The 26,909-nt window shown below is 39.3% G+C and overlaps 1 protein-coding gene across 1 annotated transcript in view; it reads left to right on the top strand.

The window, feature by feature from the left end:
- The window catches only part of LOC116699837 (pappalysin-2), a 78,561-nt gene that overhangs the window by 29,086 nt on the left and 22,566 nt on the right, over nucleotides 1-26,909 (top strand). The window contains exons 9-20 of the mRNA XM_032532625.1: nucleotides 1,547-1,680; nucleotides 6,780-6,962; nucleotides 8,057-8,360; nucleotides 11,462-11,590; nucleotides 11,689-11,774; nucleotides 16,728-16,924; nucleotides 19,812-19,925; nucleotides 22,610-22,745; nucleotides 22,936-23,110; nucleotides 24,018-24,083; nucleotides 24,160-24,256; nucleotides 24,885-25,062. Of these exons, the coding sequence (XP_032388516.1) occupies nucleotides 1,547-1,680; nucleotides 6,780-6,962; nucleotides 8,057-8,360; nucleotides 11,462-11,590; nucleotides 11,689-11,774; nucleotides 16,728-16,924; nucleotides 19,812-19,925; nucleotides 22,610-22,745; nucleotides 22,936-23,110; nucleotides 24,018-24,083; nucleotides 24,160-24,256; nucleotides 24,885-25,062 (1,799 nt within the window). The remainder of the gene's footprint in view (nucleotides 1-1,546; nucleotides 1,681-6,779; nucleotides 6,963-8,056; nucleotides 8,361-11,461; nucleotides 11,591-11,688; nucleotides 11,775-16,727; nucleotides 16,925-19,811; nucleotides 19,926-22,609; nucleotides 22,746-22,935; nucleotides 23,111-24,017; nucleotides 24,084-24,159; nucleotides 24,257-24,884; nucleotides 25,063-26,909) is intronic.

Here is a 26,909-nt window from a genome sequence, read left to right on the forward strand (position 1 = left end):
ATATATTCACATGATCTGGGATTGCTCTTCTGTTGGTCAGTTTTGGAACATTATTGCATCCAAAATATCCCCCCGATTAAAGATAATGTACCTGTTACTGTTAATGTTTTGATTCTGAATGATCTGTCAGCCCTCCAGCCCTCTAAAACTCAAACAGGTGCTGTTATTTCTGGACTTACAGCGGCCAAGAGAATGATTTCAACCCATTGGAAACCACCTCATGATGTGCCTATTTGTACATGGACCCTTTCCTTTTTGGATGTCATATACATGGTGTTCTGCACGGCTTGCATAAATGAAGCGCCAGCAAAGCATTGCTTAATCTTTGCTGTAGAACTGTGCTTTAGCCTTCTCACTTCTGTCTGTGTGTGTGTGTGTTTGGTACCTGGTAAAAATTATTTCAGTCTCATCTGATCCCAAAAGATCTTTGGAAAATATGTTTACCTGGTCCTATGACTACTTTAGTGATAGAGGTGCACTCCAATTCTTGGCAGAATAAGGCTGCATTTTTTTAGCCCAATTTGGAGCCTTTAAAAATGACATGTTGTTTGCCCAATGTAACATGTTCATGTATTGTTGCTACTGTAGCCTCAAATAAACTCCTACACAAGTCAGCAAATTCAGAATTTCATGTTTTTACATTCAAAGCTTCTATTGAGGTTTTGAATTAAGCTTGGAATATCTGTTGTCATATCTGTTGAATATCATATGACGTCTTTAACCTCCCCACTCAAAAAAAAGAAAATAAATCCACACACAAAATCCTCAATTTGGATAAAGTTGTTCATTAGATTAAATGAGTTAAATCAAACTAATTAAATCAATTTTCTTCAAAGAATATGATTAACTCTTTTTGTCAACCTAAATACATGCCAGCAGTATAATCCAGTATGGGCATAACATGATGAAATGATAAACGGCTCATAGCAGCATTATGCTACAACAGAAAAACTGCTCTAGTGTTATTGGTGATGTTTTAATCACACAAGTCGGAAATAATCCTACGGCGCCATCACTGGCATTTAATTCTACAAATATTACAATAATAATAATATTAGTGTAGCCTAATCTTTATCTGCAACTGTGCAGAACTAGTGGTAGAGCGGTTGCCTGCCAATCGGAAGGTTGGTGGTTCGATCCCTGGCCCTGCAGTCCCACGTCGAAGTGTCCTTGGGCAAGACACTGAACCCCGAGTTGCCCCAGGTGCTGCGCATCAGAGTGTGAATGTGTGTGAGTGTTTATCTGATGAGCAGGTGGTATACGGCAACCTCGGCCACAGTGTATGAATGTGTGTGAATGGTGAATGTATCCTGTACTTTGTAAAAACGCTTTGAGTAGTCGTTAAGACTAGAAAAGCACTATATAAATTTACGTGCAAAAAAAACATTGGGCAACATTCCAATGTTGATTAAGAATTAAAATGTCAACATTATGAAACGAAGCTGCCTAACAGCCCTAGTTTAGATAATATATTTGCCTTGTTGGGACAAGCGAAAGACAAAGTGTGATATATCAATAATCAGCAACTCTGTTTCCTTTGTCCCAGCTCCTCCATCCATATGTCTGGTATCAACTGTGGAGACTGTGAGAAAGACGGGGTTTTCCACCAGTACGCCTCCGAGGCTACCTCCCCTCGCATCTGTGACACATCAGGCTACTGGACACCTGAGGAAGCAGTTGGTCAGTCAAAAATCACTGTGTGTGTGTGTGTGTGTGTGTGTGTGTGTGTGTGTGTGTGTGTGCACGTGTCTAAAATAAGGATGAGTATTTTCTTTTTAAATGTACCAACAAAATCTAGAATAGTGTCTCAGGATTCACTTATTCTTTTTTTTTGTGAACTTTATTTATAAGTTTTCAATTTTCATGGAAGCAACGAAAAACACAACATATTACCAACCCGTCCCAACCCCAATACCAAGGCTCAAACATACAAAACAATAATAATAATAAAAAAAAAAAAAGGTGGGTACACAAAATATAGCACAGTTCCTGGACCTAACTCCACACTACTCAGACTGGGAACATTGGGATACAGAGGGATACATTTTCAACAAAATCTATAAAGGGGGCCCAGGTTTTAGCGTATCTATCACGTGAATTGATCCGATTATATCTCAGCTTCTCTAATGACATCGCAGAGAGTACCTCTTTGACCCAGTTTCTAAACGAGGGAGGTTTCATCGACTTCCAGTTAAAAAGAATTTGTCTCCGGGCTAGAAGTGTAATAAATGCTACAGCGTTTGCTTGGAGGGCCGTAAGTTGTCCTACAGATGGGAATGTCCCGAAAATAACAACTGTTGGATCAGGATCTACCGTTCTGTCACAAATGAAGGAGACCACTTCAAAGACCCTCGCCCAGAAGTTGTTAAGTGAATTACAAGACCAGAACATGTGACCCAATTTGGCTGGACTGTGACCACACCTCGGGCACACAGGATTGGTGCCAGGATATATTTTAGCAAGTTTCTCAGGTGAATAATGCAGTCGATGCACAATTTTAAACTGAATAAGGCCATGTCTTATGCATAAAGAGGTGGTGTGTATGCGTTTTAAACTACATCGCCATGTCTCATCGGACAATGTAACACCCAAGTCCTCTTCCCATGCCGGCCTTGCATTATCCCACTGGGGGGGGTCAATGAACAGAACTGTGTTATAGATTTTAGAGACCCTTCTTTTCATTATGGGGTCCAGGGGCAGTATGGTATCAATTGCACTACTCGATGGCAAGGAGGGAAATGGAAAGTGTTTCCTAGCAACGCTGCGTACCTGTAAGTATCTGAAAAAATGATTTTTGGGGAGGTTGTGGTCTTTTTGAAGTTTGTCAAATGGAGCAAATGAGCCCTTAACAAAGAGGTCACCAAAAAACACCAAACCGTTCTTATGCCATACTTGGAAGGCAGTGTCAATCTGGGATGGAGGAAACAAGTGATTATTTGCTATTGGGAGAAAAGAAATTGCCCGACTTAAATGAAAATGTTTCCTGAATTGGAACCAAATTTTTAGCGTGTTCTTGACAACTGAGTTCCAACCATGAAGACCAACGCTGACGGGCAGGGGACCACTCAGAATGGATATGGGTGAGAGTGGGTAATTGGAGTTAAGTTCCATAGAGGCCCATGTTGCCCCTTCTTTATTTCTGTATGTAGAAATCCAATAATTCAGTTTGGAGATGTTAGCCGACCAATAATAAAACAAAAAATTGGGCAGACCCAGCCCACCTACTTCCGTAGGCATCTCCAGGTAAGCTCTTTTAATGCGAGGGGTGGAGTTTCCCCAAATAAAGGAGGTGATGTTACTATTCAGCTTTTTGAACCAGGACTTGGTTAATATGATAGGGATCATCTGAAATAGATATAAGAATCGAGGCAAGATTGTCATCTTAACCGTGTTTACTCGGCCAGCCAGTGTAAGAGGGAGTGCCGACCAGTTTTGGAAATCTTGACTTGTGCGCTCTAGTAACAATTTGAAATTGCAATCGTATAGGTCCTTGTAATGTCGTGTGACCTTGATACCCAGATAGGTGAAGGACTGGTGCTCCAATTTAAAGAGAAGATGACTGTAATTTGCGGAAATAGCCAGTTGGTTGATAGGGAAAAGAGAACTTTTGGAGAGGTTTAGTCTGTAGCCCGATAGATTTCCGAATAATTGTAGCAGGTCTATAAGCTTGGGGATCGATTCTGTTGGGTTGGATATGTAGAGTAAGAGGTTGCCGCGTACAGCGAAACTTTATGCATTGACTCGTTCCTAACGATACCAGGGATATCCTGTCGCCTTCTCAGTGCTATGGCAAGAGGTTCAATGGCTATGTCAAATAGAAATGGCGAGAGGCAGCACCCCTGTCGAGTTCCTCTTTGCAACCTGAACGGGTTGGACCTAATCAGATTAGTGCATACTGACGCTGTTGGCGGATTCACTTATTCTTAATAAAATCCTTTTTCAATCCAGTGTGAGAGATTTATGGAGCTGTATGTGAAGCCGCAACTCTATTATGAACACCTTGCTTTGAGGGTGTTTGTTAGTGATGAATTACTTGATCGACAGATTATTTTTCAACTATTGGAATTCATTCAAATAAATAATGGCCAAGTTTAAACCGGTAGTGGTAAATTATGACTCATCTTTTCACCCTAAAATCTATAACTGACTAAGTTCTTTGTCCGATAAACTCTTCTGTCAACAAATATTGACAGCGAGGAATGTGGCGGTTTCAAGTTTGAGTTTGTGTCCTTGAGTTCTACTTCTGTCTCTTATTTCCACAGTGCAGATCTACCCCTCCTTTACAAACACACAAGCACACACACACACACACACACACCACACACACACATACACACACACACACACACACACACACACACACCTCTCACACACACACCACACACACACACACACACACACACACACACACACACACACACACACACATCTCTTCCCTGTAAATTTCAGGTGCGTGCAAGGCTAATGGCTCCTGGAAGAGGAAAAAGCAGAAAAGCAGAAAATCATTAAATGATAATTGCACTCAGCTACAGACCTCTCTCTGTCTCTGTTTTATTTTAGCCAAAGCGAGAACAAGGATTATTAGGCAAACTGTCTCCTCCGGGTAATGTTTGGGTGCTGTTCAAACATTAAACCTCTGTCATAAACAAAAAAAAAAAAAAAAAAAAAAGTGTATCTTGTAGCACTGTACTTTCAAACATAACTTTCTTCATATAAGCGCATGGTCCTTGTTATTCCAGTCACAATTTCTACTGAAGCCCGGTTTCCTTTGCCATGACATATAGGGTGAGGAGAAAGAATCAAGGAACACAAGAAAGCAAAGAGAGAGGAAGAGATATACAGAAAGAGAGAATGAAATACCTTACCAACACAATAACACTTTTCCTTCTCTTCCATGGAAACTCTACCCAAATATGTGGAAATCCTCTGCTGGAATTTATGCTTTGAAAACAAGCGGCGAGTAGGAACAAGGGGGATTACGGCTGCCTCTCTTTCGCTGCGGGGATCATAATGATGATTAAGAGTCAATTACAGTCTTACCCTAAACAGTGGTATGCACACAGCTGAGGAGACAGCCAGTCTGCTGGCTTCCCTGGCTCCCTTTCCACTTTCCCACTTCTAAAGACAATGCTGTGCGGGGTCACTTTATCAACCATGGAGATGGGCAATTTGGCTTCAGCAGAGAAAGTGAGAAGGGAAGTTAGACAAATTCACTGCGGATATCATGGCTGGCAACACAAAACACTTTTACAAGTTTAATGGCAAAACACTGTTGGCAAAATTGTCGTTGAAAATGTTGCCTGTGTCACAATCTTGACTGGTTTGAGTTTTAAGGCACACCTTGGCCTGTTTCAGGAGCCGGCGCTCATGTTGAGAAAGATGAGAATAGAGTTTTTATGCTGAATTAAAGGCAGGGTTGGTAACCATGATATAAAAAAATCATAAATTGTTTGAAAAGGTTGTTTTAAAGTAGGTGCATCATTTTGTTTAATATACTGCATTTTGCAGAGAGTAGATTAAACTGTCAATACCTGTACAGGGGAATGAACATCGGCATACGGTAGGCGTCAAAACATCCGGGGAACAAGGATGCAAACAATTATTAATTTACTTGATCATCCACTGGAAATAATAAAGCTACAGTTCTGGTTCACATTTATGCCTATTTGGGCAAATCTGGACATTATTTACCTGGCGTTCTTTGTCTATGTTTCACAGTGGGTGTGAAATACGGAACACCTCATTAACATCCTGATTTTATTTGGCTTTCTGAGACACAGCTAATAATAAAACTACCATAATCGGATTCCGTTGTAACAATGTAACAATTAACAACAAATTTTGCCTGGTGTAATGGTGGTTACTGCTGTGTTGGCCACATTTTAAATAAGAGGGCATGGTGCTTTTTTTCTCAACTGAAATAATTCTGCTCTCTTGTTACTAATGTGAACGAGTTCACTGTTAAAAGTAATACTGTTTAATGTGTTAACTTGGCCACTACTACACAGAAGTGGACAAGACATGTTGAGGAGAAGGCAGGACACCACAGAAATAAGTTAACCTGTCCTTACTGGGAGTATAATTTATTAAGACTAAAAACTCAACTAATCTGCTTCATCAGGACTGTGGGGTGTGTTGGATCAGATTTGATTGGCATTGGCATCTCCCTAGCAACATAAGTAAAACGTCATCCAACTTTCATCATATTTAAATATTGCTACATTTTGTTAGGCACACAGAAATACATGTCATCACTTTTTTTTTCCAACTGAGTCTCGCTACTTCATACCAGCGAGAACACTGACAAAAATAAAATACAGAAATGTCTCAATTGAAATGACCAACATTTTGGCTGAATGTTGTGTATTCATGTAGGATCCCTTCCTTTATAGTAATGAACTGGTAGAGAAAATACGTTTCAGTGCCTTAAATAGTTCAAAGTACTACCAGCCATGCGATATGTAATAAATGAAAGATTGGCAATTCAGAGTTATCCATGAGTCACTGTCCACCAAATCTGATAAACTGGTTGTTAGACTACAAAACACACAGCCTGTGTGTGTGTGTGTGTGTGTGTGTGTGTGTTAATAGGAAATGGAGATGTCCATGTCCACTGTCAATAGTTTTCTATTTTCATTTTCATGGCTGAATCAGGATAATGATTGGGCTTTGCATGGTATGTTCCCAGCTTTCGCGGTTATCAAATGGATGAAGTCTTTGAGATCCCTTTTCAATACATTAATACCATTGTGTTTCTGTGTGATGTCATTGATCCCCAGGCCCCCCTGATGTGGAGCAGCCCTGTGATCCCAGTCTCCAGGCTTGGAGTCCTGAGCTCAGTCTTTATGACACTAATGTGACCTCGCCATGTCCCGACACGGCGGGTTGCACCCTCACACTAAGGTTCCTGCACCCTATGGTTCCACACGCACTTACCCTCTGGGTCACCTACATCTCTTTAAGTAAGTGTGACTCAGTTTGATTTGTCAGATGTATCAAATTGCACTACTTTTTTGCAAATCCTTTTTATGCACACATGCAATTTGACTCGTTCTTCCTGTCTCTTGGTCAGTGGCTGCATGTGGGACTACTGGGATTGTTGTGAGTAATGAAAATGCGATAGGGGGCCCCAGCTGTCAATTAATGTCTTCTTGTGATGCGGGCCCCTGATTGGTTTAAGCCCGTAAGCAGCTGTGTACCCTGCTTACCGATAGTTACGCGTCTGAATCACTCAATTCTCATTGGCTACCTGCCAATGTGGCAGGTAGATTGACAGTATTACGCGCCAGTTGCAAAATTTACCTGTATTTGGCAGGTGGTCGGGTGTTAATTTCAAGCCCTGCTTGGGACTTACACAAAGCCCTAAAACTTTTAAAAGGTTCTATATACGACTTTAAGAACAACTAGATGTTGCACTTGAGCACCAGTATCTCAGACCAAAACAGACAGGCGTGTTGGCCACACCTCCCCCCTCCCTTTGCAAGAATAAAAGCCAGCTCAGAGTCATGTTGGAGCCCTTTAGCAGCTCATAAGGCTCTCTATCACGCCAGATCAATGTTGACTCTGATCTTATCTCTCTAATTTCTGAAGAAAGTGGTTTCTTCGGTGGAGGAGAAACTGGAAGGTCTTCTTTAGCTGAATGCTTCAAAATTCACTTGTTTTCACAATGCTGTGTGAGAGGCCACTCTTGTAGTCTCTTTATAAATGTGAGGGGCAACTGTGCTCACTCATGAGAAATGCCAGAAAACCAGTTGTCACGTACCATTGTACATACATATATATGTATACATAAAGATGTGTCAAATTCTGGTCTCTAGACATAACCCTTACTCAGTTGGTGTAAAACACAGCTAGACATTAAAATTCAAAGAGACAGAAATAACAGCTGACATTTCTGTCTGTATTTCCTTGTCACAGACAACCCAGCCATCGCTAGCATGATATGATAATAGAGAGAGGATGAAAATGAAGAGAGGGGGTGAGACAAAGGAAATTGGAAATGATCATTGTTGAGAGACATAAAAGTGGAATGTCTGTCTGTATTTCCTCGTTACAGACAACCCATCCATAGCTAACATCGAGCTGATAACAGACACGGGGAAAAGCATTAACCTCGGACCCCAGCACGTCTTCTGCGACATGCCCCTGACCTTGCGCCTCGACACCCACAACACTGCCATCACCGCCATAAAACTCTGCACCTTTGATGAGAAGATGGAGATCGACGCTGCCATGTTGTCTTCAGGCCCCGGCAGCCCTATGTGCACCGGCTGCCAACCTTTGCTGTACAGGGTTCAGCGGCAGCCGCCCTTCACCAGCAAATCCCCCTCACCTCAGACCCAGCAGACATTCACTGACAGGTAGATGCTGAATGTTGTGTTTGTAGAGGCAACATTATTTATTTACTTTCTCTTACTTCAGTTAAGTTGTAGTAAGATTCCCTGACGGCCATGTTTTCATTTGTTTTGTAATTAAAGCTAATTTCTTTGATTTATTCTCAGCCCTTTAGTACACTACACACATTTTAATAAAGCCCCCAGCTTGAGAATTAGCCCAGGTAGAGGTAATTGTAATATGTAATGGAAAATAAAAGGTGTGTTGTTTTTCTGTCAAAACCACCCTAAAATACCCGGGATGGCCCCTAAAGGCAAGTTCCTGAGTCTGGTTTTCTCTCAGGTGTAGATGAATATTTATAACATGTTGGCTGTGCCAACCACTAAAACCGGGTACACACACAAACACACGTAGACCCACACATACTGCCTTGTCGGACATTAGCAGCCACAGAGGAAAATAGGACTGAGGGTAAAAAGAGTTATATATCTGTCTCTCAAGTGTCTGGTTATGTTTGAAACGTTCAAAAGGCAAATATTTCCAACATGGGGATGCCAAGCTGTGGCTACTGATCCAAATCTGTTTCAACAAGCATATACTCAATCAAAGGCATGAGAAGGTTTCGGGACTAAGTTGAATAATATTGTACACTGTCCTGTTACGTATTGTGGGGTGTCGAAATGTTTTCCAGAATCTTTAAAGCCATAAGCCTTCTTTATCTTAGCAAATAGCTGCCAGGATATGACAGTTGTGTCATACGATTGAAGAACATTTTGAGTTTCTGAGAAGCTGTTGCTACTTTACAGAGCAGGGTGGATGTTAGGTAGACATAGCTTCAAAAACAGTTTATTTTTCAGGGAGCACATATTGTATGTTACACAAGCTGTGTCTAAGTGCAAAAAGATGTAAGAACCAGTGGGAATTGAGTTATGTGGGACTGAGGAGGGCAGAGAGGGGTTGATGTGAGGAGAAGAGAGTGTTTGAGAGCAATGAGTTTGGAAAAGAAGGGAGAGGAAGAAAGAGAGGGCGGGATAATAGAGAGGATGAAAAAGAAGAGAGGGGCTGAGACAAAGGAAATTGGAAAAGATATAGATCCATGTTGAGAGACACAAAAGTGGAAAATACTGCAGGAGAGGTAAGGAGAACAGCACATGAGAGGTTAGGAATCGTAAGCAGAGGCATATCTTTTTTAGAATATAAACAAAATGTAAACAGTAGAGGCCATGAACACCAGTGACCGGCGCCATGCCACCCGCACCAGCTGACGCAGACAAGGAAAGATGGGTAGAGAGGACTAGAAGTGTTCAGTTAATCAAAACACTTTAAAATGTTTTGACTTCATCAGGTATTCTGTCTCAAATAATTAAGTTTGGTGTATATATAAAACAACACAAAAGCTGAGCAAACAATCAGAACTAGTTTCATTAGACCTGTTGTCCTAACACTAACCTGTTAAAAAATGTAGTTGTTTGGAACCGCCACACTGGAGGCGGGGTGAAACACCTGCAACGAAGTCTGGCCCTGTTGATATGTTTCCTCTTACCTTACCTTACATGAACCTTACCTTTACCTAACCTAAACCTAACTTTATTCCTAACCGCAACAGCAGAGGCAGCAATCATTCTTACAGGAGGGAAACAGTATCTGAATAGGGAACAGACGGCCATCATAGGGAGCGAGGAGATGCAATATTGTTTAAATAATGTTGGGATTTTTAGACAGTCTCTCCTGAAAGACATTCATAGTGTTGCACTTGCTTGTTCACATGAAAATATTTGTATAAAGAATAAGAAAAATGTAGCTAGAAACCCTGGCTTTGTTTCACATATGCACAGCCGGCCAGTTTCAGAAAGTTACAGAAATGGTCGAACAACCCCACCCCCCCGGCTTGTAGACTTAAAGGAAGTTTTCCTTAGTATCCTGTTAGCTCGTTCTAACAAAACTAAATTGCTTAAGGATTTTTGTTAATACTGTTTAGTAGTTTAAGAGGGAATTAGGCATGTAGGGAAGAGGTATGGAGCGCCAGAGGTGACATAGAGGAGAAAAATAAATAAAAACGAAGACAAAAAAAAAAAAAGTACTGAGGACAATCACTTAACTCGAGATCTCGACTTTCATGGAGGGGAAAAAATTAAAAATAAATAAAAGAAAAGTAGCCCACTGGGGACAAACACTAAACTCGAGATCTCGAGTTTAGTGTTTGTCGCCAGTAGGCTACATTTTTCTTTTTTTTCTTCTTTTTTTCTTTTTTTTTTCTTCTTCATGTCACCTCTGGGGCTCCGTAAAGAAGTGCAGAGTGCAACAGGAGAAATTTGTCATGGAGAGCCCTATGAGGTCAGAGAGGAAGAGAGCTGTGGCAGAAGGTTGAAGGGTATAAACAAATAAGGATTCAGTATAGATACATAGGGAAGGAGGGAGTTTTTTAAATTCTTAATTTCCTTCTCTGACTCAGAATTAATAATGGAAATTTGTAGAGTCTGGAGAAACTGGACAGAGCCTCAGATACTGAGAGATCTATGTTTTCGTAGTTAACTTTCACACAATAGATCTATGCTTGGAAACAAGGAGGAGGCTCTTTTTATAGACACAGCACACCAAAACAGATCAATAGTCCCGACATTGGAGCCAAGGTATCGTTACACACACTTCCTGCTGTAGGGCTTTAAGGTCATGGGATACTGCAAGGTTATCAATAGAAGTGCAAGTTCCACTTTTGTTGCGGCGATCCCATAAGCCATTGTTTGCAAAATCCATCAGGATTAATGCAGAATTGATTTGTTGGGGGGACATACTGCAAACACTATGTTTCCTTTCTACATTGCACAAAGTAAGCAATGATGCAAGAGAATTAAGTCATTATGCATTACACTGCCACCAATAACCACAATACGGTAATTCTTTCTTATTTTGTCAAGTATTGAATGCGTCGTTGGTATTAATCAACAACCCTGTAAAGATTATATAATCAGTTTGGACCACAGAGCAGTAAAACATGCTTACTACTCCTCAAGAACATAAAGTTTGGACTTCCATTTAATACTTTTATTCTGCCAATTATTATTTTCATTTTTTGGTACAATTTGAAGCAATCACAAAATCATTTCTCCTCTTCTCTTCTCCCCTCCAGCTCGGTAAGGCAGGGAGACAAATACCAGTACACAATCCAAGTGGAAGCAGACGGTCTCCTCAGCGACCCCTCCTCACCTCTCCTCTACACACATGGGCAGTCCTACTGTGGAGATGGCCTCATACAGGGGTCTGTGCACTACAGTGCATATTTTAATATGACTAATTACACGTTGAAAATGTAGATGGTCTAGGAAATGAAGGTGATGATGATGGTTCTCTCTGTAGGACAGAAGAGTGTGACGACAGTAATCTGTTGGATGGCGATGGCTGCTCTAAGAAATGCCACAAGGAGATGGGCTTCAAATGTAATGGTGAGTAAGTCCCATTCAGTCCACTGCAGAAAGAAACACATCTCTGGTTTATCTCGGGTTCACACACACACACACACACACACACACACACACACACACACACATATTCAAATTTTAAACCAAAAGCATGTTGAGCAACACATTTGTTTTTATTGTCATACATCAAACCCACCATCTCTGCCCTCTCTTATATAGGAAACATGAACACCATATAAACTTTTAGTGTAAAAGAGCAGAAATCTTTCATTTAAGCATGCAGCACTAATAATAATAAGAAAAAAAACAAGCCAATCAAATTTAATTTACAACACATAAAAGCTTCTGGCTTGAACTGATTCCACAAACCATTCATGTAGCATCACCGCAACATAAGAGAAAACAGATGAGCCGAAGGGTAAAAAGTAAGTTTTTGCCTTGCTAAATCACAAGTATTGTTTAGAAATCTGAATTATGTTGACATCAGGCTGGCAGAAAAACACCAGAAAAACACTTTTTAGCAGCAACTGTTCAGTCTCAAAACATATGTCAGGCATGTTTCTTTATTAAATAAGTATTGGCCTTTATTAGATTTCAAGCAATGTATACAGGCTTGGGAATATTGATAAATGAAGTGTATTGATTTGTATCAAAGATCATGTTGTGGTTTTGGATCAGACACTTGCGAGAATTAGCTGACAATAACAGTCGTGTTTGAGACACTGTTGCCATTTTTTATTTAATTTGATATGTTTTATCGAAAGTAAGAAATACGTTTTTCATTATCAAATCTGCAACAGTCAGCCAGCTCTCCCCAGTGAGAGAGATCATAACCAGCTGTTAAGCCTTTTCTTCTTTTGCTTCTTGTTGACCCCATAGTTATAGTAAGTTATTGGAGGCCACCTTGAAGTTCTGACTGCCAGAATCAAATCATCAGGGGGGAAGGGGGAATTTTCTTTTTGTTTATAATTTTTTTTTTCTTGACAAGAAGCTTAGAATTAGGAAAGAGCAACTGTGGGTCACCGTTTGGTGAGGTTTGGCTAAGAATGCATGATTTGTTCTTAGAATTAACAACCAAAACTTTATGGTACAACGTGACAATTAAGAACAAGTTGATTTGTAGTGTAGTAAGTCATGTGGCTACCAGAAAACATCTTGGTCGGTGTTCAGGATACTGAAAACAGATTCACCTGTTGAGGCTGACCAAAGTCTGACCCACAGATTCTATTTTATGCTATGTTTTTGTTCTAGGTCTACGTTTTTCAATCTGTATCCAAATGACAACATATATTGGCATAAACAGTATTAATTAATAACGGATCATGCTGTTTGGAGATTGTCTAAGTTTGTAATGACAGAATCCCAGCCATGTACTGATCTACAGACCATCCTTGGGTAAATTCTTTGCAAAATTCCATGCTCCATGTACAGTTTTCACCTATGAGACCAGAGCCAAATGTTGCTCTTTCAACCCTGGGCCAGGTGGTTAAAAAGGCAGTAAAAAGTACCAAAATATGCAGCATAACATGGCAAAACACAAACAAAGAAGCCACAGGGCCCCCATCCTTTGTGATTCCACCACAGGACAACAATATTTTGTGTCTGAAGCATGCACACAGGCCACAACAGAAGCCTCACAACACAACATAGAGGGGAGTTTACCCCAAACACTCCATTGTAAGCAGAAGGTCGAAGACTGCCTCTGTCAAACATGTGTTTTTTTTACCTAAACTTACAAAAAGTGCAATGTGTTAAAGTAAAGCCAGACAGAGAGCATTGAGAACATGAACATCATGCACAATTTCACTGCCATAACTAGAAGGGAACTTGGAAAGCAATGTCAAGGCCATGCCCATCTTGCAATGTTAATGAAAGTGAAAAAATAAGTTGTGTATCCATCACGTGATTTGGATCCGCTCCAATATTTGGGGAAATTATGGGCCCATGCTACATTGGTCTACCAAGTTGAAATTGGGCGAGAAGTTTTTCTAGTTTGGGTTATATGGTGACGCCTCTCCTAATAACCTTATTCAAATTGCAGGCCTGTCATGTCTGATGTGTCTCTGTTTCTCATTGAAAGACTTGAGAGCAGGCATTAGCCACAATGACACGAGAAATCAGCCCTACTGTCACTGTGGTATGTGGTGGTCCTCCACAGCCTTAAAAATCTCCCTCTGTGTAACGGAATGCTGGCCACAAATGCTCCTCAGTCATCAGAAGTTAACTCGAATAAGTATGGCTTTTCTAATAACCAACTTTTTGGCAATTTCATAAATATTTCACAATATCGCTAAGAAGATGTGACAGGTGAGCTGAGATATAGACAGTATGTTAGTTGCTTCCTTTTTAGGCCATTTATCATTTCCACTAGCAGCTGGATGGAGTTATTCATGTGTTGTTTAATGCTTTTGTGTTACGAGACCCTGTTACAGGGCTAAAATTTCCATCATCCAGTCAATTTATTTGTCAGGGGGAAATAAGCAGAGACCCCCTCCCCCCCTCTCCCGCCAGGGCTAGCCATGTCGTGACTGAAGCTATTACATCTTGTTTTACAATAAAATACATTATGACTAGGAAGGAAAAAAAATTGGCAAAAACAGGTTTTTACAAATTGCAACACTTAAAACCAATTATTCAGTTATACTTCTTAGTCATAGGCAGAATATTTGTTTGGGATGTCTTGCCACATTTGCTTGACCCAGTTAACTCTAAGTATGCCAAATTGTTTTGCTCTTGCTTTGTTGTATTTATAGTGTTTACTAAAGTTCTGCAGTAATCACACCAACTTCTTTTATAGGATCTCGTCACAGACAAGCCATGGACAAGTTGTTAAATAAGTTTTATTTTTATAGATTCTATGATATATTTTGTAACTGCCTGATTAAATAAAGGTTAAATTGCGCAATATGATTACAGCATGCAGATCTTAAATAAAAAACAGGTGGGCTTAATAGTTAAGTCAAAGATTGTCAAGTCGTCCTCTTTTGAGCCTTGATAAATACACAGACTTAAAATTTAAAAAAGAGTTAATTATTTCCACAGGCGCTTTCAAAGCAGGAGTGGGGTGTTTGGTGTGTTCCCTTAGAATAGTATTGCCAAATGAATTCAGGGTGGAAATAGTCATTGAAATGTGTAGGCATAATTTGCCTTCAATCAGGAACATGTTTCCGCCGACTAATTGAAGCCAATTGTGAAGCACTGACTCTCTGACACAGCTTTGTCTAACTTTTGCAGCTGTCCAAACTTCTTAAGTGTCTTGATTTTTTTGCGTCCTTTTTCTAATTAGCTGCCAGAAGCTGTTGTTCAGCTCATGCTGTCTAACCTTTTTGTGATACATGGCTGTAGCCTTACTTTACTACTAACTGTATTATGAGTTAAGTTCTATAGCGTTTGTGTTTCTCCTGCTATAATTCAAATATCAATTACATCCTTAGGCTACCAAAGTCTAAAATTCCTCAGAAAAACTACAGGACGTGCTGGTAAAACAGCAAAAGCTAAATTTTATGACCTAAGCATGGATGGTTTGTGAATGGTATTGAAGAATGGGCCTTGCCTCGAAGTTGCATGGGTTTCATAGTAATGGGGAGATGACATCACTCACATAGGAAATACTATCTCCTAAGTAGGAGATAGTAGCTCTTAAGTAGGATATAGTATCTCCTAGTAGGGGATAAACTTAGAATTTAGCCTACAATGCCCGCAATTGTTCGTCCACCTTGCCTTTCAGGGCTTCCATATTCCAGTGATGACAAAATGCCAAAAATAATTGTATTATGCTGCATAGATTAGCTTTTTTTTGTTTGTTTTTTAAACAATGTATTTATTGAGTTTCAACAATGGTAAGACAAATAGACAGACACCAAGACATTATTAAAAAACATAATTGACAAACGTTACTGTGGGAAAAGAGCTAAATAAATAACATACACAGGTGAAAAGGAAAATAAATAAATACAATTAAGAAAAGGGATATTCTCCTCCCTGTTTATATACCCAACCGCTCATCACTTAAACATTCCCCCTTTCCTCAGCCCCTTGTACTTTTTGTATTAATTGGATATACGTCCAGCATGAACAATTTAGGATGTAGAGGTAGATTTATGTCCAGAATAATATATATTGCATGTGATACCTCCCTCCAAAACTTTGTAATCTCTTTGCATTCCCACATATAGTAAAACTATGTTTAGCTTTCTTTTTCACAGTTAATGAAAGTGTCTGGGATATTGTCATTACATTTATGTAGATGGACTGGAGTTATATATGTGCGTATTAGCCAATTGAATTGTAATAGCCGTAAACTTGTATTTACCGTTTGAGTATGGGTCTCTAAGCACACAGTGCAGATTAAGTGTTATTTCTCTGGTGCTACTTTCCACCCCCATGGATAGGAATTTATTGACTTTGTGTTATTTTCACCTGGCTTAATGTTATTACATGTTTGAGAGCTGATAAGTGTAGTTGATTAAAACAAAAACTAAATTCTAAATTTAATAACTGACACAATACTAGTTTGCTAATACCTTCTTGTATGTAATTGTTTTGTACTAGACTTTGAAGAACTACTGATCATTGCTCTGACAGTTTTTTGTTACAACTTGGTGACTTATGGCCCATTAAGGTGCCTTTGGGATTAAACTAGCTGGCCAAGCCACATATTAGGTTCTCTTACTGCCTATTAACATTACAAAATGATTGTGATCTTTAATAATTGATTGAAGTCAAAGTTCATTTTTTACCATAATTTACAGTTTGTTGACAGCACAGAGAGTCAGATATAGTTGAGGTCGACGTGACTAACAATAAAAGTGGCCAATGAAAATACAAGATAGATTTGCACAGATTTGGTTCACTGACAAATGGATTTGGATGGGAGTCAAACAGTGGGGGGTGAGTGTATACCTTGCCAGATTAGGAAACCAGGCTATATGTCCTTTAATAAATCCTCCTGTCTCATTCTCCTCTCCATCTCTTAAGGTGAACCTAGTCAGTGCTATGTTTTTGACGGAGACGGCGTGTGTGAGGAGTTTGAACGGGGCTCCAGCGTTCAAGACTGTGGTTACTTCACACCTTTGGGCTACACAGACCAGTGGGCATCCATTGCCACTGCTTCTCACCAGGACCCCATCCACTGTCCCGCCCATGCTGCCACTGGGGAGCCATCACTTAACAAGGTATGAAGTATGAACCACAGGGCACATAAAAGACTTCCAGATGATAATAAACTCCCCGTGGATGCCATTATGGAAATCTTCAACTCTGGAGCAACAAAGTTAGCAGCAGTTGGCCGCATTTCTAAACAACTTGAAAGGTGTATTCATCTCTGTACTATTTTGGTCTGGGTAGGACAGTAGGCTTGAACGTTTGGTCACAGTCTGGCCCATTTTAAGGCTCCTGCTCGAGGCTGACAGCAAATCTTGACCAACCAGCTAAATCCTCATGGAAAGTAATGTCCAGAACATGAAAGAGATAGACCTTTAAGCACAGCAAGTTACTTCACATCGATAATGGTGCACTTGTTTTTCCATGACGATATCGAACTAAAATGGACAGAGTCTGTCCTTCAATTTTCTCAACACCCGTTCATCTGACAAATTTCACATGGCGGGGGTATTGTTGCTGAGGACCCAAGGAAGTGCAGTGTCAAGTGAGCTCTTTAAATCTACGAAGCATATTTCGCAGCTAACTTTCAGGACCCTATTTAAACGTTCTAAGCACATGGCATGAAGTGCATGGTGCAGTTGCGTTTAGGGCTTGTCCAAATCTACTTTTGCTACTTTGACGGCGGTAAAAATGGTTCCAAAGGGTTGTACTTAGTGTCGTCATTAATTCATAGGTGTGTTTTGGGCATAACATGCAATAAACCAATCAGTGTCATCTCCCATTCCCTTTAAAAGCCAGGCGCGTTTGTACCTTGGCGTATTGCTATTATGATGACGGATTTGCCTCATAATATTTTTATATTAAATCTTTTGCATGTTTGTGTGCTGCTGCGCTTCCCTGTGTGTGTAACAACCAGTGTGCTGTTGCACTGTGCATAAGCCCAGGCACATTTGAATTTTAACAGCGCATTAGTAAAATTACTAATGCACTGTTAAAATTCAAAGAAATGATGCGCTAGTGACTTTAGACCAGGTTTTTGTTGGTCAATGGTGCAATCACTTCCTGCTGCCTCAAAATAGTAATACGCCAAGAATTCACCGGAACACACCTCCCTGTAAGACCAGCAAACCCATGGGCGCAGGTGCATTTGCTTCTTAAATGACGTGGGTGTATTTGTATGACAGCACAGTAACTTTGAATACTTTGCACAGCTCCAGATCCATCATTGCTTCCAAATGATGTCACAATTTTAGAAATGTGTTCACATGTGCCTTCCTCTACATAGTAGCTCACATACAAATAAAGCACAAGCTGAAAAGGTGCAGAGTTAAGTAAGTTCTTCTCAGCTGGACAAAAAACATGATTTAAGCCCCTTTTATCAAGGGAGGATTGTTGGTGTCAGACACACTGGTTCCAGCATGTCAGAACTGGCAAACCTCCCGGGATTTTTAAATGCTACAGTGTTCGTATGAGGAAAGGTGGAATAAACAAAACAAATCAAAGTGTCATGAATAAAGTCAGCATTGCCTGCATCAAATGCTTCACTATCAGAAGAGATAGTTGGGGCTCTTTCAAGGCACAAAATAGTCTAATAGAAATTATGAAATAAGACTGGCAATTCAGATTTTATGAACCTTCCATTAATGGGAAATAGAGGTTTCACAGTATACTGTATATGTATATATTATATTGACAATAAGCGTGATATTTAAAAATGTAATATTGATATCATGCTATAAATACACGTTATAATCATGTAAACAATCCACCGCCGTTCTCGCTTTGTCTCCCTCCCTCAACGCCTCGCACATTGTATTTTTTTGTTCATCAGTTCATCAGGTTCCTTTTTCACTATTGGAGATGTCGTATACAACATTAAAGTACTAATTTACTATTTTAAGAACATCTCCGGAAGGCTTTAAACTGCGATCGTATTCCTGTCAGAGGCTTTGTAATCCATCATGGAACAGCAGTGTTTTTTAGAAACTTTATAAAACTAATAAATCCAACAATGAATGTCTTTAGTGGTTATTTGTCCATTTATCCGTATTGAAAGGAGTTGTAAATGTAGTAGCTAACCGTTAGCTGAAGCCTTACAAGATATATCCCATGATGCATTAAGTTAAGTCAGAAGTTGTGTTTCTGACTAAGCATGTGTGCCTAAAAGTGCTGATCTCAGAGGCCACGCGCAATAAAATAACATGACATTGATCCCATTGTAGTATCAGTAGATCTGTGCTGTTTGGGCAGCAACTGGAATAATAAGAGGAATAGTGTGAGTGTAATGAATGTGTAGATTATGCTTTGCTTAACAAAGCAGCATTGTTTCTTTTTTCAAATGTTCTGTAGATATCGCAATAATATCGTTATTGTGTAAGTTTTTGCAACGATAATCATGTAGTGAAAATCTGATTTTGTAACAGCCCTTCATTAAGTACTTGTCACATTAAAAGGTCAGATAAGGACAGGTTACTTATTGGACAGTAAAACAAGATCAGTTAAAATTACATTTAATATTATGGAAGCAAAACAAGATTATCTATATATATACACTACCGGTCAAAAGTTTGGGGTCACTTAGAAATTTCCATTGCACTCCATTATAGACAGAATACCAGCTGAGATCAGTTGCATTGTTTTTTTTAACCCGGTCAGCAGTTTTCAAATTACATTATGTGCTTACATAATTGCAAAAGGATTCTCCAGTGTTTTCTCAGTTAGTTTTTTAAATGATATCAGATTAGTAAACAGAATGTGCCTCTGGAACATTGGATCAATGGTTGCTGATAATGGGCAATGTAGATATTGCATAAAAGATCAGCCACCCTCTCAGATCAGCTGGTATTCTGTCTATAATGGAGTGGCATGGAAATTTGTAAGTGACCCCAAACTTTTGACCGGTAGTGTATGTATTGATTATATAATAGGCATTGTGTATTTCTCTTATTCTGTGTGAAGCTCTGCAGGTACCAGCACCTGGAGGTGAGCGAGAAACTGCCCACAGACGCCTGGTTCCCTTGCACAGCCCAGTCCAACACAAATAATGACCTGGAACATTCATTTTGGCTGAAGGTACGTGTGTGTGTGTGTTTGCACATACTGTATCTATTATATGGTTGTGGGTGGCTTCTCTGTCTTCAACAGCTCCCATCACTTTCCAAACCTTTTTTAAGTGGGGTTGAAGGGCCTCTTACACAGTCTGCTGCCTTAGACCTCCACACACGCACACGTTCCTCAAGTTCTATCATTGCAGTTTTTTGTACTTTTGGGTACCAATAATCTGTAGATTATTACCAAATCATGACTAACCCTCTACTTATTCTTTATTTACTTTTGTGATTTTATTTAACTTTTTACCGACTGCATGCTAATCATCAAAATCATTCAATATTGACCATTACTAGTTGACTAATAGGGGAGGATTAAGTGTTATATAATTAACTCATCATTCATAATTAAATGTTTAAAAGGTTCATGAGTTATTAAAATACTGGCATGTGAAGGAATAATAGTAATTTTGTATTAAAACGATCATTATAAATACATACATTTTAATTTATGACGGCCCCAAAAATGCAGAGCAACAAATAACTGAATTACCTATGATGTTCTAGTCATTCAAAATGATTCTCCAGCATTACATATCATTAACTAATTGTTTATTATTAAATTAAATGTAATCTTTAGAATGAATTACAATTTACCCTGCTTATCTTTGCAGCACCAATATTCACTTGTGATTACGATGTCTTGGTTTGTGTGGTGTCTTGTATTTGGATCTGGCTTTCAATTCCAGACCTGCGTCTGGTTCTCATATTTAGTCATCTTGTATTATTGACACTTTCAACAAACAACCTTGCAGGTCCAGACTAAGCATAGGCTAGTTGTTGATTTGAGTGACAGCTTTAAAACATTGTCCGTCATGCTCTAGATTTTAAGGTCCTTTACAGTCATGAGTCTGCCTCTTTCCTTCCTTGCACATATTCATTCATTTTTCTTTCTCTGTCATCATTTCCACTTCTTTGTTGAATGACTCATCTTTCCATTCCCTGCTACCTTTATGGACACCCTTTTTATCAGGCACATCTCTGCAACTTCTCTGGAAGGCAAAAGCCTCATGATAACACCCATATCTGCCTGCTCTCCCTTAAACACATATTTTCCCGTTAAGTGTTCTTTCTATCTCTAAAAGGGTTCCCTCGCCTACATATTAAATCTCATTATCTGAAAAGCATTCCTCAACCATCCTATCATATTCATTTCTAAAAGGCATCCGTCTCATTCAACAGTTCTACTTCTATCTTTGGAAGCCCTTCCTCATTAGCTAAAAGTGGTACTCCAAAATCCATTTTTTAGTATATAACACTTACAGTCTAAACAGGTGGCTGTGAAAAGTTGAAGCTCCATTATAGAGAACAGAGACCAGGGTCAACTTGGAATTACGGCAGTTACATCTGATTTTTAGCCCTAACGCAATTACATACAGTGGCTTGAATAAGTTTACACACCCATGCTAAAGTGGATTAAAAAGAGGAATACAAAAACATCTTTTGGAAATTGATCTTAATGCATTAAATAAAAAATAAAATAAAAAAGGAAAATCCAACCTTTTGAGGACACCAATTTTCTTTGTGAATGAATAATGTAAATAAATAAATGTTCTTCCTTAAAATACAGGGAACATAAGTATTCACACCCCTATGTTAAATTCCCATAGAGGCAGGCCCAGTTTTATTTTTAAAGGCCAGTCATTTCATGGATCCAGGATACTATGATGATATGGGGGTTATTTTAATTCCAAAGGCCAAGGGAACCTTGTCAGGATGCATAGCATCTTGGATCCATGAAGAAACTGGCTTTTAAACATAAAAAGAAAGGAACATTTATTTATTTACAATACATTATTCATTCACAAAGAAAATTGTTGTCCTTAAAAGGTTGGATTTTCCAACATTTTTTGAATTAGGGCTTTAAGATCAATTTCCAAAAGATGTGTTTTTATTCCTCTTTTTAATCAACTTTAGCATGGGTGTGTAAACTTATTCTAGCCACTGTACCTGCCCTGCTGCATAATGCGTAAGCATGTGCATTGGTTAGTTCATGCTACAGAACCCACTTCTGCTCTTCCTGTGGTCACTCAGACAGATCTACATTAGGCTTCTTTTTCTTTTTAACCTTTTTTTATTTGTGTGGAATTCGCTGTTTTCCTAATTTGTAATGCCCAATTTTTGTCACTGCTAACTTCTGGGGAGGAGATGACATGTGCAACTACGATGACAAATGGCATTATCCAACACTTTTCACCTGCCACAGGGAACTTTACAAGAGCCAATCCGCCCAGTTCCACTGCTCACTGTGCAGGCGACAGGCAACCTGAAGAAGTCATTACTACAACGACAAGCACAAGCAGCAAGAACCCTAAGTTCCAATCAATGAACCATTGTGTTCATTGCAAAGCACAACCAAGCTGGGCCGGGAATCTAACCCTTCCTGAGGCTACCATAGTTTTCTCTATTTACTGTTTATCAACAATTTGATTACAAGCTAAAAGTGTAATGCAAGACATTTTAATACATTTTAACCCCACATTGGTGGGTGCATGTATGAATCAACAATGACCAATATACTATTCTCACAGTAGGACTATAAGTTTCAGTTAGGACTTTTTCAGTAATGCCATTTCGTAGCAAGATCATCAGTATCTTTTTCGGTTTTCTTTCTTTGAAATCATTGCCACTTTTATAATGGATTGACAGGTAGGATTTGTCCATCCTGGAGTGGCCGCCTCTGTGATGGTGTACCTGGCTTCAGATGGGTCGTGGTCTGGAGAGCAGTGTCGGAGGACAGCCACCATCCTTCTGTCTGATACTACTGGCAAGAACCACTCACTAGGTACTTTTTACTTTTATTGATTTGTATGTATTTGATTGTTTTTAGAGTACGATAATGCTGTATTATAAATCTTTCTTGCAGACACAGGTCCATTTTACACATTATACAGTATGATAAAGACAAACCACAGAATGGACATCAAAGTCTAAACAAAGGTTAGAAGCTAAAAGACTACTTTTTATCTACCTAGGCACACATGACCTCTCCTGCCATCGGAACCCACTGGTGGTGAATGTGACCCATGACCTCTCTCAACCCTTCTTCATCACGGCCTCTGTTATTCTCCTCTTGTCCTCCCCCTTTGTGGCAGTGGGGAGTGTGGCCCTGAGGACCTCCTGCCACTTCAGCACCTTCGCCCTGACCGGGTGCGCATCAGAGGGTGGGCTCTCCCACAACTACCTACTTAACACACACACGCATCTTGTCACACGCACGACATGCCGTTAACGGTTTCATACAGTGCTTAAAACGGGAGGATTTGTACACATCTTATTATATTGAATACACATATTGAATGTTCTCATTAAAGCATGAAAACATTTTAATTCAAGTTAAAAACACAAGGCAATATATACAATAAATATTTTGAAAGCAATATGTCAAGTGTTTTAAAGTTTGCCACATTGGTTATACAAAACTAAAAACATAACTGTTCATTAGTACTTTTTTATAGAATAGAAATTTTAGAATCCATTACAAAAAAAGTACTCTACCAATTCAGCATTGCACTCCTACTGTATACAATTGTCGGACTCAAGATGGACAGTTTAAAAAACAACGGTGAAAATTGATGCAGTAGAACCAGAGATGTCTTGTCTTTTTTTGATCCACACATTTTTTCCTCAAGTGACATCATTTGAGTAAAATCATTTATCAAAGGTTACGCATCTCCTTTTAGACGACAAAAAGCTTAATACATTTTTTACATATGCAGTAGTACTCCCCAAGACCTGTAAACAGACTTTGAAGTGTGAAATTGGTGGAGTTCCTGTTAAATGTAGCGTACATTTTAGCAAGAAAGAAGCACAATCTCAATTGGAAAAAGATAATTTGCATTTGTTTTTTTCCGTAAACATGAATAAACAATTCAAGTTCAGTCTTGCCATTTTTTAAATCACAGCCTCCCAAAACCTTGGAGTATTCCTTTAATTAGAATTTTCCTTCCCAGAAATAGTGATTGTTTAGGCCTCCTAGTTGCTTGGTCTGTCTCTCCCTGCCCTCTCATCCTTTTCCTTTTTCTCCTTCTCCATCCTCCCTCCTTTCCGGAAATAGCTGTTTGCGGCAGCCATGTCAAATGGACAGCTGCAGTCCTCCCCAGTTAGAGCACGCCTCTGTCAGGTAGGCCCTTTGGAATCAAACACTTCAGCGAGCTGACACACGAAAGAACTATCCATATATCAGTGTGTTTCTATAGGTGTACAGGAGGAGGGGAGTCCTCTCACTGCTCTGTTCAGTGTCACCGTGGTTTCAGTATCACTGTCCTCAACAGCAGGGGAACCCTTCCCCATCAGGTACGCTGATTATCACATCATATGTTGCACTGTTGAAATACAATTTTTTTAAGTCCTTTCAATGTTAAGTTATTGCCCTGTTATCCATAGATACAAAAGTATATTCTGCAAGAAATAGTTGGGTGGGTGTTGACACTTAACAGAGATGTAAGAGGGACAGCACCAAGGTCTCAGGAGAAAGACATTGAAAGACAAACAGTAGGGCTTTTAGTGTTTTAAATGCTAGAGTAGTCCTACAATAATTTGTTCTATTTGTATTCTTTTACTCACTCAAAACATGTGGTTGCATCCTCATTTGCTTCCAAAACCTGGGGTAACTTAATTACACTACAGATAAATGATGAGGGAAACCAAACAGATTTAACCTACCTAATTAGATTAATTGTTAAGGTCCCTCCATATTACATGCATTTCTTTTGGACAGTTTTACGTTTATTGAGTTATTTTGTGGTTACATTTTTAATAGCAAACTACAAGGAACATTTGATTTACACTTTTAGGGATATTGTATATAATTAGTAAGATGTTTCAAAAGACAGGCAGTGCATTTTATGTAAAGTTTACAGAGTTTGCTGACCATTTTTTTTCTACTCACTATTATTATCTTTCTTTCTTTCGTTCGTTCAAGAGAGAAGCACATTTGGAATGTTTCCACGGTTCGTGGGATCACGTAGTTAGCTGCCAGCCTGTAGATTGCGGCCTACCCGATCAGTCTCATGTCTACCATGCCATATTCAGTTGCCCCTGGGGAACCACCTTTGGCAAACAATGTTCCTTCACCTGTGGATCCCCAGCAATACTACAAGGTAAGTCATAGATTTGTCTATTCTGCTCTACTCTAGTCCAGTCAATTATTTTCCTATTAGTTCCAGTCCAGTCTTGTGTATTGTTAGTATATTCTTTGTTAAACGGCGATGGATGAAGAACAAACAACTCCAAAATACACTTGGTCACACTGACATGTGCATTACATTTGGAATACCAACACTATCAGGCTAACAATGCAAACATTTCCAAAAAAACATTGCCTCGAGATTATGATACTGTTATTACCTCCGCCAAAGAGCTGTTGTGAGTTGATGTTTTTGGCTCGGTTTGTCTGTTTGTTGGTTTGTTTACTGAACAAGGAAACTTTGATGGAATTCAATTCCAATTCAATTTTATTTATAGTAACAAATCATAAAAGAGTTATCTCAAGACACTTTACAGATAGAGTAGGTCTAGACCACAATCTGTAATTTACAAAGACCCAACAATACCAGTAATTCCCCCAAGAGCAAGCATTTAGTGCGACAATGGCAAGGAAAAACTTCCTAATAGGGAGGAACCTCGGGTGGTGAGGAAAACTTCTTTTTAGTGAGAAACCTCGGACAGACCCAGGCTCTTGGTAGGTGGTGTCTGACGGTGCCGGTTGGGGGTGTGAAGTTGCAATAATAGTCACAATACAGATAAAGGAACTATGACTAGTACAGCTAACAGTAGCTGTAGTCGTAAGAAAATAGTTCCGGATCATATTTCATGGCTCACCAGATCCGTTTCCTGTGACACTCATTGCCACGCAAACACTGGAAACGGCTATCAACGGCTTGTTTAAATGCTTTGAGCAATAAAATACAACACCTCTTTTTTTAAGCGTCTGTGCAGTTTCCACATTACGATTTAAAGCCCAGGAACACACCAAAGTCAGAAGAACAACTTCCCAACTCGGGAAATTGGCAGGTCTGCGCTTTCTGAGTGCCATTCAGGTTACTTATTGGCTGTTGTTTCCAGTGAGATAAACCAAGTTTCAATGAGTTTTAATCAAACGGATCATTTAGAACTTGAACAACCTCATTTGACGAACACGCTTCTTGAGTTTCACATTACTGAAAGATAATGTGGCCAACATTTCTCTATAAAATAATACCTTTCAATTAATGACTAATTTCCTTTGGTGCTACAACCCACCTTCTGTCAGTTACAGCTCAGTCTAGTGAACAGACAAACCACAGCAAGATGCTTCCACTAGTTACAGTCCATAAAATGAAATGGACATTAAACCTTAATTTTAAACAATTACGTATTAAAATTGGAGGCCTGTTTTTTTTACAGGGGTTAATCCTGTTATAGTTAAAGACAGTGTTTAAAACAAATTAGTTTTAAAAAAACAGCTAAGACAAGGGGAACTAATGTACAGTGTTGCAATAAAATCACAGTGGAAATTCCATTTACTAAATCACAACCATGTCTTCTCTAGATGAAGCTCACAGTGCTTCTCTTTGCTTTATGGCCTTTAGAATGTTAGTGGATTGCACAAATATAAATTCAGCATGAGCGCTGATAGAAATATCTACATGGTATTTTCCTGTTCCCTTTACACACTACTCAGATGTCCACACAATTTTTAAAACCACCACTTGCACCATAATGAGTCAGAATATAGCCTGTGGGCACCCATAATTAAGAGCACCACCACACGCACAAATTCATAGTTACACCCCCTTGATTGAATGCAAGTTACGCAATGTAGTAGATGCTTCTTGAAGTGATTACCGGTAGATGGAACAAGCGTCATGTCCACACATTGTGTTTGTGGTCGGAAAGCCTCAGTGAATGCTCAAATGTCATTGAAGCCCGCTTTAAAAACCCATTTATTCTGATCTAAAACAGATTG

Source organism: Etheostoma spectabile, chromosome 12 (assembly GCF_008692095.1).
Source record: "Etheostoma spectabile isolate EspeVRDwgs_2016 chromosome 12, UIUC_Espe_1.0, whole genome shotgun sequence".
In the NCBI taxonomy this organism is placed as follows: Eukaryota; Metazoa; Chordata; class Actinopteri; order Perciformes; family Percidae; genus Etheostoma; species Etheostoma spectabile.